The sequence below is a fragment of the Athalia rosae genome, chromosome 4 (assembly GCF_917208135.1).
Source record: "Athalia rosae chromosome 4, iyAthRosa1.1, whole genome shotgun sequence".
Lineage (NCBI taxonomy): Eukaryota > Metazoa > Arthropoda > Insecta > Hymenoptera > Athaliidae > Athalia > Athalia rosae.
The window spans coordinates 15,306,647-15,321,126 of record NC_064029.1 but is presented as its reverse complement, the minus strand read 5'-3'; the positions used below and the strand labels follow the sequence as shown (position 1 = coordinate 15,321,126).

At 43.8% G+C, this 14,480-nt stretch overlaps 1 protein-coding gene and 1 long non-coding RNA gene across 3 annotated transcripts in view; one reads left to right on the top strand and one right to left on the bottom strand.

Annotated features, from left to right (window-relative positions):
* Nucleotides 1-14,480, top strand: part of LOC125500722 — a 98,093-nt gene that overhangs the window by 26,805 nt on the left and 56,808 nt on the right. The window lies entirely within an intron of this gene.
* The window catches only part of LOC105687648 (homeobox protein homothorax), a 303,587-nt gene continuing 291,777 nt past the window's right edge, over nucleotides 2,671-14,480 (bottom strand). For both annotated transcript variants that reach the window (XM_048654505.1, XM_012403453.3), the window contains 2 exons: nucleotides 3,346-3,514; nucleotides 2,671-3,132 (listed from right to left, as the gene is read on the bottom strand). In XM_048654505.1, the coding sequence (XP_048510462.1) occupies nucleotides 3,348-3,514 (167 nt within the window). In that variant the 3' untranslated portion in view covers nucleotides 2,671-3,132; nucleotides 3,346-3,347. The remainder of the gene's footprint in view (nucleotides 3,133-3,345; nucleotides 3,515-14,480) is intronic.

Sequence of the window (14,480 nt, the reverse complement as noted above, 5' to 3'; positions counted from 1 at the left end):
GATGAGAAAATTTTTCTTTTCAACGTTGTAAAATAATTAGCTATTATTTTCTTCTTATTAATATATCTGATCAATTGGTTTTTTTTTTAAAGCTCTGATCAATCATTAAAGATTGAAATAACTATTTGTGTGAGTACGTATGGATTGTAATGAATAAAATTACCTCCTTTCACTGGGCTGAGTTTGTTCTGCGGTATAAGAAGAAAAAATTTATGAGGAATTCTTTTTTCCTTTCTCCGCTCCGAAGATATCGATTTAATTTAACGGTTATTTGTACACCGGGACCGAACGAGATGACGAATAAAAAGGGAAATATGATAATTAGATCAATGAAATAAAATTTATTATCCGTACAGCATAATAAGAGAGAAGAAGCTCATTTGTGAAGGAACGCAAAAGGGGGAAAGAAATGCTGAAAAAAAACAAACTAATACGAAATAATCATACGTGGGATATCGCCACCCTCATCATTCGATATAATCGTTAAAAAATCGCTTACGCAATTAAATTCTCACTTATATGTTTCACACTATACTTTCGCACCTTCGAACTTAGGGTCCGGCCAAACACGCCACTCTCGCTCTCTCGAATTTTCAATCTTATACGGATTTTATTTCCTTTTTGCTTTTAATTCTAGTCGTTTTTGTATAGATATATTTATATATATATATGTATTTCTTTTTGACATATCGCTGACAAATCGTGTAGAAATCCGTAATACTGGCGCACAACGAAACGAAGTTACGGTCTTATTTTGCGCGCTCGCTGAATCGCTTCGGCATATTTTTGTCGTATTGTACATAAAGTGATGTGTCAGCGACGAAAAATGCGAGTCTTAATTGATTTTTTGACTATTTTTCTTTCATATTGTTTCATTCATCTTATCATCGATTCGGTGCAGTGGTGTTTGAAACAAGGAAAAAAGTACCGTCGCATATATAAACGCATGTTGAAAGAATTCTCTCTTTTTCTTTTTCTTATCGTTAGTGGTTTTCTGTGGATAATTTGAATTGTTTATTCATTCGTATTTTATTTAAGACATTTCGCGCGCTATGCACGTCCAGAGACATTTCCCCCGATCGAGTCCGTTGATTAGTGTTCAATTGAATTTAACTATTTATACACAATATATTATAGGTAAATTATAATAATTATTATTACAATTATAATCGTTAGAGTTCCCAAGCCGTCGATCGTTTGCGATCAGTTTTTGTTATTTTATTTTTTTTTTTAAATTCTTCTATTTAGTTATCTCTTCAACGTTTTCGTATCTCTCGCCGTCCGTCTATCTCTTCGTAATATACTCGCGGAGCCGACATGCGTATCCATCTATTTATTATGCGATATAAATTTTTAGATGAAATATCGAGCCAATCAATATCGTTGTGTAGGTACACGTAGTGACTTGGGTAGATACCTGTACGTTCGCTCCATCGCCATTACGATTTTCTCATCGTTTTACCATATTTATCCGGACTGATCGCTCGCGATCCGCACGACGTGTATTTAATAATTCTTATAATCATCGTTACAATCATTATTATTAACATTTTCTTTCACTCTTCACTTTATTCGTTTGTCGTCGTCGTCGTCGTTGTTCACCGAACCGCGGCAAGAATAATTTTTCTTTTTCCCTTCAATTCGCGATGCCTTTTCCTTCTTCTGGTTGGACTTAGCTTATTTCTTTACCATTTTCCTTCTCCTTTTTACTTCGGTTATTTTCATATTATTTTTAAATCCATTTTCAATTATATTACAGGGGGATGTTGTTTGTGTGTTATTTATACATATATAATTAATTTTAATTATTAATTAGTAAATTTTTTTTTTCTCATTTTTATTTATATATTTTAAGAACTGTACAAATTTAATGTCCTAATAGAAGAATGTCTCGACGCTCGGGTCCGGCACAACGCGTCAAACACTTTTCATTTTTCTTCGCCCTTTTCTTTCACATCGTTCCCATTTTTTTTTACTTTTTACTTTCTCTACTTCATCTCTCGTTATAATTAAGGGTCATCCTTTTTTGTTTGCCTTTTTCAATTTTTCTCTCCTCACCGCGCGTCACCTTTTTGTCATCACATTCTAGGTATTATTTTACCGCACATTTCACCTCCGCGTTTCATTTTCAATTTCCTCTAGATGATTTTCAACGGTTCTCACTTATAGTCCCTCTTTTTTCACATGGGTTTTCTTTTATCCACATCGTACACTATCTGGACATTCGCGCGAGCACCGGTAATGTACATGCCCGCCAATTATTATTAACTATATAATTATTCGAATCCGTATAATTACTTTTTATCAATAATATTATTATTTTATCATAATTATTCATTATTCATTATTCATTATCCATTATTAATAATCATTATTTCCATTACTCTAGGTATTATCGTTATCGTTAATATTATTTATAATATAATTGTAATTATAATTATTATTACTATAATCAATATTAATATTCATTAATAATATTTATCATTATTATTATTGTTAATAATTAATATTAGATAGTCTCTCCATTGCAATCGTATTAAAATTTAACATTTATATTTCATTCGCTACAATATTACACCTTGTTATTTGTACAAAGAACAATCACATGAATTTTTTTCTTTTTTTTTGTTTTATCTTTTTATCTCCATTATTCCATTATTATTAATGTTATTAATATTATTCTCTTTTTTTAATACCCCTTTTTTTTTTTTTTACCGTACGCAGCCGGCGTCGTCCCGATTGTGATACACCTCACAGACTTGTGTGCGAGGTCACAAAACGCGTTTTTCTTTTTCCCCTCTACTTTTTATTAACGATTTGATCATTCAGGATGTAAACGTCATCTTCGTAGTCATGAGATTCCAAATGGTAATATTGGTTTTCTCGATCGATTTGTATGGATTCATGCATTGATACTGCGTGAAAGATGATCATCTCTTACCTGGAGAAACTAACGATATTTCGACAACGTTATCCTGGATATTGTTTATTATTTATTTATTCGTTTTTTTTTTTTTGTTTTTTTTTCTCATGTCAAATCTTTAGTAAAAACGCGCGAGAACCTGCGGCAACTGCGATCAACGCGAATTCATTTCCTGCCACTTTGTAGTAGGTAGATGTATTCGTCTTCAGCTGTAAAAGAAATGATGAAAATTTTATAACATCGATATTTGTGGAACGAAAACTTGAAAAATTGAAAAATCGAATGAAAAACGAACAATTAGAAAAAAAAAAAAACGGTACTGAGATAAAAATTGAGCGAGGAAAAAAAATGTTTACGAAGAAAACTTTGCATGAACGCTAGGGGAGAAAGTGATGAATGAAAATTGGGAACATATTCTTTACCTTTATAAGGGGTGACCGTAATATTCGGGAGGGTAGTGGTACTGGTTGTGAAAGGTTGGGTCTCCCGGCGGTCGATGCATCATACTGGCTGCCTGTCCGTCCATCATGTAACCCATCGTCGCTTCCGGACTATAAGCCCCGCTCGGACCTGCTGACAATGGTGGAAACACTACACGTTATTATTGTAGAACACTGTTCTAAAGCTGGCAGGGGGCTACGCGAAAACCTCCTAGACACGCGCGATGGTTTAAGGATCAGAAAACAAAAAAAGACAAAAAACCATTCCGAATAGTGGAAGGAAAAAAATAGTCAAATTTGTAGAACTTTTTTCGATTTTTTTACCCTCTCTGATTCCTAAACCTTCGACACGGTTATGATCGTCATAGGAGGTGTGTGTGTGTGTGTGTGTGTGGAGTGTAATTTCGCGTGGGTATTCGATTTTCTCGTTTTGTATCCTTCTTTTTGCTTTTTTCCGTTTTGGGAAAAGAATTTTTGGTGTTTTTTTTTTTTTTTTTTGTTCTCCTACTCGAAGAAAGAATCGTCAAATCTTTGTGCGTATAATGGAGTCCGAGTAACCTGCAGTGGGTTATATAGCTATACCGTGTGTCGTACGGGATTCTGAGAGTAGCTCTAGCTCCCCTAGTTTTAATGTTGGTATCTTAATGTATATTGCCTCAATAAATCAAGTACCGTGATTGCGTCCCACCCTCGAGTTACCCCAGTCACAGAGTTCTCTCTCGGTCCAACACTGCGTACCGCGACTTTCCCTTACATTCTTTCTATACACCGACGCCTGGGTGCGGGGCTACAGATGTAACCAATACCAACGTGTACGCGATCGCTACTACCACCGAAGCTCGGTAGACGAATCTGAGTAGCGGCGATGGCGTTGAAATCCTGAATGCAAGGGCCGCACTATTGTGCACCAACGTTTCCAAGCCTTTTCTTATGCTAAATTCAGCAGCGAAACCAAGCGAAGCCAAAACCGAGTCTAGCCACGACCTCGATCTCCGAGCACCCCCCCACCGATACGGTTGAGCCACAGTCTCCGTGGCGCCCCGACACCCCCCTGCAACCCCCCTCGTTTCACCCACCCCGCGACTACTAAAACCCCGAAGACGATCTTTATCCGACATCCATAAATCCCGGAGATCACCTATCTTTGTAATTCAACGTTTAATTTTTAGAAGCAGACTCTTTAGTTTAATTATCCTTATATATATATATATATATCGTAGGGTAGTTTTTCTCTTATCTCGTGGAATTGGAAATCAAAAAATTCTGTTGCACGGGGGGGGGGGGGGACACGGAGGAAATTTATTGTATCTTTGTTACGCGTACGAGTTTCCCCGCGCGGAAACTCGGACCTTTGGCGAACAGTTATTTCATTATATGCTCCGGTATTTTATCGATGGACCAACAACACGGAGGATTATAGATCCCGGTACGGCGGTAAGACCGACTAACACCGCTAACGGCGGTAAGGCGGTAAGCCGTATCGCATCTCATGGGCAGCCTGAGGAATGTAGTCTCATATAATAGCCGCCGAGGCGATATCCACTAACGAGAGATGCGCTCGTCGTGTGATTAAACTGCGTCGTAACGCGCCGGGGAGTCGTCCGTAGTATGAGAGCCCAGGGCGACCCGAACATCCCCGTGTATCCATAGCCGTGATGTATACGTCTCTCTGTATGCTATACACGTACACAGGTATGTACGGATACAGTTTTCTTTGGAAAACAGAAAAACCAACAAAACTTTCGAAAAAAACTCGTCGAGTGCGTGTCGTAAGATTTTGCCAAATGAGATCCACATGCCGAAGTTTCGTTCGTTGTTTTTTTCCTTTTTGTTTTTTTTTTTTTTTTTTTTTTATTCCGTTCTTTGGTTTTTCGGGAACTTTTTTCTCGAAGTAAACCTTCCGAAACGAGAGAAAGATAGGGAGAAAAACGAGGATAATACCGCGATGAAAGTCCTCGAGAATTGTCGTCGTTATTTGCATCTCTGACATCGTCGCTCCGTAGGGGATGGGATTAGTGGAAGCTGGTTTTTTATTATCCAATCTAATCTTAGAATCCGGATCGTTCGTTCGATCTGAAAAAAAAAAAGTCCATACTCGGCGACGTTGGAGGGTCCTTCGTGATTGACGTAGGTCAGGTTTTATCAGATTATCTATAATCGGGCGTAGTTTTGCACGGGTAATCGATATTCCGTACGTAAACGAGGCCGCGGTGCCACCCCCACAAGTTAATGGGAGTTTGGAAAATTTTTTTTGGGAATATTGGCCCGAAACGGGCTGAATAAAAAATGATCCCAAAGTACGGAGAAAGACGGGAATGTCGTTCGTTCGGAAATATCGCAGAAAATGAGGAAAAAACCACTCGACAAAGGGAATGAAAATAGACAAAACGTGTTTGAAACGTAAAATCCGAATCCGCGAACGCTTACCGCACATACGAACGAGAGTACGGAGAGTGGAGAGGAACGATGGAAAAAAAAAAAGAGAGAGAGAGAGAAGCAAAAAGAGGGATTTCACCCCTCTCTGCGCAGCAAACGCGGGCGTTATACCTCTGTAATTTATTTAGAGGGGGAAATGAGGAAGCCGTTAATTGCCGTCCGCTAAGCTGCGAGAAAGTATTCCGGGATGGGATCTGAAAGGGAGTTTGGCGGCCCTTCCGCGCATAAGGGAGACGAAGCTGCGAGACCGTAACTGCAGAAAAGAGCTGTGCGCGTATAGAAGCCGTCGGGTTACTCAAGACTTAGACTTTCTCCGATAGTAGCGACGAGAGGAACGAGAGAAGCAAAGGAATCAACGGGGAAAAGGGAACGTCGAGCCCCTACCGCTTTCATGCCTCTTACTCCCCGACGAACAACCCCGAAACTTCTAAAAGGAGATTCATTGCTAGCCACCGAGTTACGGTTATGTGTTTACCAGCTGGTACGGCTGCAAACCTAAATTCTTCGAACTTACTCAACGAACTATTTCACCGCTGCGTATTACATCTTTATTAGAAAATCGCCTAGTCGAAATTCGCTTCGAACTAGCGCGTTTAATTTTTTTTCGTTTTTTCGTTTTTTTTTTTTCGTTTTATTCCTCGCTGAATAAAATTTCAGGACGTATTCAGCTGGAAGGGTTTTAGATCATAACGTGAGCGAAATTGGGGATAGAGGGCGAGGTTTTCTTGGTTCTCCGACTTGTAATTAAACCATCAATTCAACGTCAGTGCGGTTCTGGGAAACTTGAAAATTCCTTTAAATCTTAAGAAAGTAAGTTTGGGTTACTTCGCTCGGGGCGCGTTATTCTCTCTCTCTCTCCGTCTCTCTATTTCTCTATCTTTTTTCTCCACGTGGGAAACTGATGGTTCTTGCTCTCCGGGTTTTCATATCTATCACCGGGTGCCCTGCTAGTCCTCGCCTGCGTACACATCCCCCTTATATCACCCGCGGTACTGCAGACTTTGCGAAGCATCTAGCTACCTAGGAGGTTAAATTCTAGGTGGTACAGCGAACCCTGTACCTACTCTACGTATACCGGCGGTTAGGCACAGCCATCTGAGAATCCGGGACTCCAAACTTACTACGAGGAGAGCACCAACTGTGAGCTCAACTTCTGGCAAACTACCCCAGAACACTCCGTGTCGCCGCCAACTAAGTTCCCAGCCTTTACTTCTCCTACCTTACTTCCTCACCGGAGAATATTCTCGACTATCCTTCCATTCCCTTGCCCGGCGAACCAACTGCACGACGGGCCATAAGTTATTTTAGTAATGTTGTTCTCCGGTTATGCCGCGTTTAATTTTTTGTTTTTTTTCGTTTTTATCCACCGAGCAAGAGACGAGACGGAAGAAGTTGAAGAAATTTTTGATTGGAAACGGAAGAGCGTTTGCGGGGGAAAACGCGTTTCGCGTGATGTTTTTTTTTTTCTCTTATTCTTTTTTCGTCTTCTTTTTTCGAAAGGCAAAACCGCAGAACGAGTGGAGCGAAGGAAGGCGGTAGGGTGGTGAGGATAAATCCGACGTTGTTGTACGGTGGAATATCGTTGGGGAACATTCTAGTGCGTGTATACGGGGAAGATGGAGTCGAGAAACGGAAACCGGAAATGTGCTCCGGATCCCTCAACGATCCCTCGATGAAACTATTGGTCATCCGCGACGCTATACCGGAAATACCCCGGATCTAATAACTCATCCGTTCATTCGTCCGAATTCTATCCTACCATTGTTTACCCCGACGTTTGAGCTTAACCATCTATAAAGTGACGCGTACTTTTGCCCACTTTCGATAGTTTTCGTCAATTTGTTACAACCGAACGTAACGGCGATCGGTATATCTGTATCGCGATATGCTCTTCTACTTCCTTGATTACCGCAACTATCGTTAAAGACACCATTAGCCAATGAATCGTTGCCCCAATATAAGCTGCTCTCGCACAAAAGAAGAAAGAGCGAGAGGGAGAAGAACTAACGGATGTAATTTACCGAGACTCTACGTACATACGTGTACGGTGTATACGTATACTATACGATTCCGCGGATTCTTCGCTGATTCTATTTTCAATTCGAACCAAGTTCCGGGTGGAAAAAGAACAGCGACGAAAGTATTATCGAGGAAAAGGTTTCCGCCGGACGGAGCATTAATTTCTTCTTCTTTTCTTTTCTTTTTTTTTATTCTCGTTAAATTTTTTCCATCTTTTCTTATTTTACTCGCCGCGACAGTCGCGAGTTGGGGAATATTTTTTTTCCACACAGCCGAAAGAAAAGTGGGTGAAGGGCGTGACCTGCCAATTACTCGTTGAAAGTATAGCGATATGATAAGGAGCGGGAGAAGAGCGGGAATATAATATGGAAAGAAAAAAAAAACAGAACGCGAATGTGCTGACGCGAAGAACGCGTATAAGATAAGGTATATTATTCGAAAGGGCGAAAGGAGATGGAGTAACAGTCGCGATTTGCAATCGATTTCAGGGCTTTCTAGCTGAAGTCAGCGACACTTGAACCCTTGGAGAGAAACAGCGTGAATTTCCGAGTTACCGAGTCAAGAGCTTCCTATATTTTTCCTTCCCTTACGTTTCCACGTGATAACTCCCGCGAGTCAAACTCGACGGGGTTTTTTTTTTATCGACGGCGCAAGGTATGGGGAAAAGAAAAAAAAAAAGGGCGAAGAAAGGACAGGGAAAAGATTATCAAGGGGAAACTTATCTTCGATAATCGGGGTAATTTTGAGAAAAAGCAGAAAAAGAGGAGTTGGCGAAAACGGGACGGGGATTCGAAATATACAGGTTTAAAGGTTTAATTTAGGTGGAATTCTAGCGTTTTCGTTACCGTGTAGTTGTACGACGAGTCGAATGCCGCGGGACGTCCGTAATTGCGAGAATTTAATCAATCAGATACATCGTTGCGGGTTCCCGGTTAACCTTGCCGAGCTAAGTTAAGCCTCGGGAGAGTCTCATCGAAGATAAAACCCGTTGCGCGGACGACACCCGTGGAGAATATTCTAAGGGAAGTTGAGGAAGAGAAAGACAAAAAAAAAAAAGGTGGACAAAAAGAAGGAGACGAAGAAAAGGGAAGGCGAACGAGACTCGGGCGGCGAGAGAAAAGAAGGAAAGGAAAAAGAGTATATATATAGCGAACGACGTATACCGGAATGATGAAACGCCGGGACTACTATCCTAGATTCTTGCCCGAACCACCCGACCACCCCTTTGCCCCTCACCCTTTTACCCGCCCCGCAAAACCCCCGGCTAGGACTCCCGAACCACCCACTAACGCACACACACACACGTATTTCCCACCCCCGAGCTGCATCCGCGTGATATATAGCTCCTTGGAGGTCGATGACTTCCGCTATTTTTCTTCCGCTGTCTCCAGCAAGCGAGTTTCCCTGGTTCCTAGAGGTTTTCCCAGCATCTCGCGGATATAATACACCAACAGAAACACCATCGACGGTCATCGATCCGCTACGCGCCGAAACCGAAAGATCGCCGAATTTCACTTCCTGGGCGAACCCCGTCCCCGTGGAAAAAGGAATATTCCCCCGTTCGTCATCGTCGTCATTATCATCGTGTTTTGGAAGGATTTTTAAGACTCTCCCGGGTCGCGAGTCCGAGGCAAAGCGAATCGAATCGAGAATAGCCTTACAACCGTGGGCCCGGATTACTTAAGCGTGTTGGGGCAAAAAAATCTTTGCATTTATGGATGGGAGCGGCCGACATGACGAGTTTAAATTAATTTCCCCCCCCCCCCCCCCCCCCTCCGTCAACCTTTGGCGTTGGTATATTTTAACCCAGTTCTTTTAGTTGAGTCGGCTACGTGGTGGGGCAGCTGGGTTTCGTTTTTCGTTATTTTCTAGATATTTTTATGGTTTTATTTTCACTATACTCGAATTCTCATAAATTTCTCCCAGAGGACAGATCGCGAACGGGATTTACTAAATCTGTTCTGCTGCTATAGGTATACCGATCCCGTATAAAACAACCAACGACTCCGCACCCGTTCGTTCGTTCGTTCGTTCGTTCGTTTGGTCGCCCGCCTTGCCAGCTCCCATCTTTCTACTCTACAGACTGACGTAATAAATAATTAATGATTGAACGCACCGCGAAGCCTGTCTATAAACCTCTTAATATTTATAAGGTATATATGAGGAGTATTACAAGGAGTAAAGTAATACCTTTGATCGGGACGATGAACGAGCGCCGGAGTTATACGCGCTCGGGCTTCGCTTCCTCACCCCATATAGTCCAAGACTATTTAGATATTTTAATTAACCGATCGACGATAAATTATGATAATTGGCGGAAGGAAGGGAAAAGGAGACGAGAAGGAGGCGAGGCGAATCTTTCGATATGGTGTTTTATAAATTATTTAAACAACGCGCGAATCACGACGAGAATATTAATAGGAATTTCGAATTGCCGAAACTCGTTAAGCTTTTGTTTTCCTTTTTTTTTACTTTTTTGGTTCGATTTCACGTTTCCAAAAACGAATCTTTCAGGGCATCCGCGCGACAACGGAATTCGGTAATTGGCAAACGGTCCGGTGTAAAACCGATGATGTACCAAAGTCGAAGCGGGATCGATCGGAGCCAACTCTCCAACGACACCGTATACACGACGAAATCGTTCGCTCGATCGATCGATTTCGCCGAGATGAAAAACCGCCGGGAACGCTGGAACGAAGAATAGAGAACCGAGAAAAATCTGAGGGTATCGCAACGCCGCTGCACCCGGTCCAGCTCCAGGGAACTCGGAGACCCTGGGAAATAAGTTATTGTCCGAACAGATTGAAGAAATTCTACGGGAACTAATATCCCCTCTTCGCACGGTATACGTATGTACACCGTTACGACCCGCTGCCGCTGGAGAGAAAAAAAATGAATTCAAAGAGAACGATAAAAAGTGAAATAATTACTCGTACCGAACGAGAAGAAGAAAAAGAAAAAAAAAAAAGACGAGAGGAGAGGAACGAACGAAAATCTGTTCGGAAAATAGCGAGGGCGTTGCGTCGGAGTTCGGGGGAAAATCGGGGGTGGCGGCGGAGGATTGGAAGTTGTCTAGGGGTCACCGGTCAACGGTTGGAGATGCGATACGAACAGGCCATTATACTGGGACCGATAAGATAGGCCCACCCTCGCCGGGCGAGAGCGAAAAGCACAACGCGACGGCTGTGTACCTACTTCTGTGCGGGACTTTGATACACACCGGACGCGAAAGCGGAGCATGAAAAATCTAGGAGGTTGGACATCCCACCCCCCCTCCCCCTCTCCGGGTGTCGGACGACCCTCGACCGTCCCTTATCTCGGACCTCCGATCGAAATGCCCGCGTGGTCAGCCCGGTTCCTTCATTTCCGCGATCCAGAATCGCCCCGGACCCATTTATTTACTCGGAAACTCGACGCGCACAGCTGGGAACGGATTTACATCGAGGATGAGGGATAGATTTTCACGAGGGTTGCGGACTTATTCCGGGATAGCGGGATGAATCCCGATATTATCGAGTCTCACCTTATTTTTGAACCGGTGATGAATAGATGAAAGATTTCTTTCTCTCTCTCTCTCTCTCCTCCCATATTCTTTACTCTTTTTCGCGAAAGTTGCTTCGAGAAGCGCGGCTCGTAACGATAATTTGTTACGCCCGGTATACGGGGTATAATTTCGTGCGAGGAACGAGAGAAAAGAAAAAAAAAGGAGGAGGAGGAGAACGGGATGCAATTTCCCGGTAAGCCTTCGAGCCTCGGGCTCTCTCTCTCTCCCCTATGGGCAAATAATAACATTTCTATAAGGCGGTCGTTTGTAGGCGACGCTCGCCGCTCGGAACCCCCGTTTCAATTAACGTATGACGTATGACGTATGCCGTATAAGGACTATCAGAGGCACCCCTCTTTCTCTCTCTCTCTCTCTCTTTCTGCCTCCCCCGCTCTTTTTCTTCCTTCAGGACTTGCAGCGAACCGAAAACCCTAATGCTACCGTAGGTCGAGACGCTAAGTAACTCTAAATCATTCCGCTACGTGACAGAAGCCACGTAATGTCGTCCGTCGAAATAGCAGCGGATTCGTAAACGGCCGGTAGTCCTCGTCCACCGTTCACCGTGTACGGGAATCCGTTTTCGGCCGAAAGCTTGCAAATAAATTCTCATCAGAATTTTTCACGATCTTTTTCGTAGAGAGATTTTACACCTTCTCGTCGTCTAGTTCTCCAAACGGCGGACGTCCCTTGCGGAGTTTTTTCGCTTCTATTTGTTCGAAGGGAAAAATAATCGTCTACTCGAGTAGCCGTTCGTTCGTTCGTTCGGTCTGGTCGGCAGTCGGAGCATCCGGTCGTCGAGGAGATAAGTCGGCGGGTAGAGAGCTTCTCCCAGTCGATCTCATATTCGGGCGAAAACTCCCTCTAGCGCATCGGATCCTTCCGCATCTAGTCTCGGGTCATTCGTCACGGACTCGCTGAGAGCATCGTCTCGATAAGGCGAGCCCCGGGTTTCTTTCCCTTTGGGGGCTTCGGCGTAGGGCGGCCACGGGATCCCGGACTCCGGGGTTGCGGGTCGCTATCTGCAGAGGAAGGCGGTCGGGCTCGCACCGGGGTCCCTCCGTAACGCGGCCCGAATCCACTCCATCTCACTTGGCTCGCCACCCCCGACCCACCCCCGCCCGCCCGCACCAACGCCATCAATCAAGGTTGTCAATTTGTAATGGCGATTCTCTGTGTCCATCTCGGAGCCGGGTCCACGGACTCCTCTCCTACCCTCTCTTTTTCTTCTCGCTCCACGATCCCCCGGATCCCCCGTATTCCCTTCGTGTACTCTCAGCCTTCCACGCTCGACGGAATATCCTCGCCAGCGACTACGTCGCGTCACCGTAACGTGCGCCAACCTTCTGGACCCCGATGGAAAATGGAAAGGGAGAATTGAGCCGGGAGAGAGCACCGAAGTGACCCGACACCCGTATATATATATATATATATATATATATATATATGTCCCTCCTATTTTCGCTCTTTACTTTTTCGAAGGCTAAATAAAATAAATGTCCAGAGGGGAACGGAGAAAATTCCGGCGTGAATTCGGCTCGTCGTTTCTCTTTTCGGTGTAGGAGATTGGCAAATAGACGTGTAATGCGTACAAGTTCGTTGATCCTTGGAAAACTGAATACATTTCCGTTGGAATGAAATTCTTCGTTGTTCTCGGCGCGTTGCGACGATTTTGTAAAAAAAAAAGAAAAAAAAAAGAAAAAAAAAAAACATAAAAGTCGGTAGTCCGCTTTCTTTAATAAAATACGAGGGTTGACGGGTGCTCTAGTTTTGCGACGGAGCGATCATCCGATCTGTACCCGATTCGAAGACGGAGAGTTCCCTCTTCTGAATAGCGAGTAGAAAAAAAAAGGAGGAGGAGGAGGAGGAGATGGGGGGGAAAGAGAAGGAGTATAATAGCGCGAGCCTTCAACTTGATCTACGGACTCCAAAGCTCGCGGCGGCTACTCATGATCTTCTTCGACACTGCGTTTGAAATCCGAGCGCAAGAAGTTCCCGGCGGCAGCTCGATTAAGAGATTTTGACCCGCCTCGAGGCGGTCGCATCAAGCGGTAGCACGTGGAAGGTCAAAGGGGCACGTCAAATCCGATGTAAAAATGACAGTTATGATTCTCGGTGGTTATAATTTTGGCAAAAAAAATTCTCGCGGACGCGTACAATTTGTACGAGTATATTACGACCGACCGACGAAATTATAGTTACGAAGATCCGATTCGTTGTCTGTTTTTCAGTGGTTTTTTTTTTTCTTCCAGCTTCACAAACAAGAATTCATAAGCTGCGACGGTAGACGATTAATCATTACCGTGTTATATAATAATTTCAATGGATTCGGAGATTGTGGGTTAAAACTCGTCCCACGAATTTCGATGATAGCTTATACCCGTATTCAACTCTTCCGAAATACATCGACCTCTCGAAGAGAAGAATCTGGATTTCGGGTCACCGCCGACATGCGGTTATCGTGAGATTACGCTAATGCACAATGCGTTAAATACTTTCGTGACATATCTTCTTTGTTCTCTTTCTTTTTCTCTCTCCCTCTCTCTCTCTCTCTCTCTTTCTCTCCTACTCCGGATCGCCGGCGTTGTTCGTTGCGCGACTCCTGTGAAACGTCGTTACAACAACGAGCACGACCAGCAGCAGCGGCGGCGGCCGCGGCGTCAGCGGTGAGGCATAACCGAACCCACCCTGTTACTTGTCCTACTTGTCGGACTAATGATGCAGCCCGTAGAGCGTGTCATCAATCATACTTTCATTACGACGATTGCCAGCTAGCCCGGCTCTGGTTGGTTGTGTAACGCGACGATCACTGCGTGGACTAGGGGGGAAACCGACGGTGGAACATGACGATTAGCGGTGTCTCTTCAAAATGGTCGACATTACTCCCAGTTTTATTGTAATTATTTGTCCTTCGGCGCGACGGCGGTATAGGTGTGTACGCGCGCGCCCGCGGTACACGGAGGACACCCGTCCGCCCGTTGATACCGCGGTGTGACCCGAGCGAAAGGGATTCCCGAAGGACTTAAACGTACCTAAGCGAAAACCAACCCTCGAACGCCGCGCTTTTCGACGCCGAGGAACCGCGACGTACGTATAATAAACGGAGTGTGTCTCTGCCTAT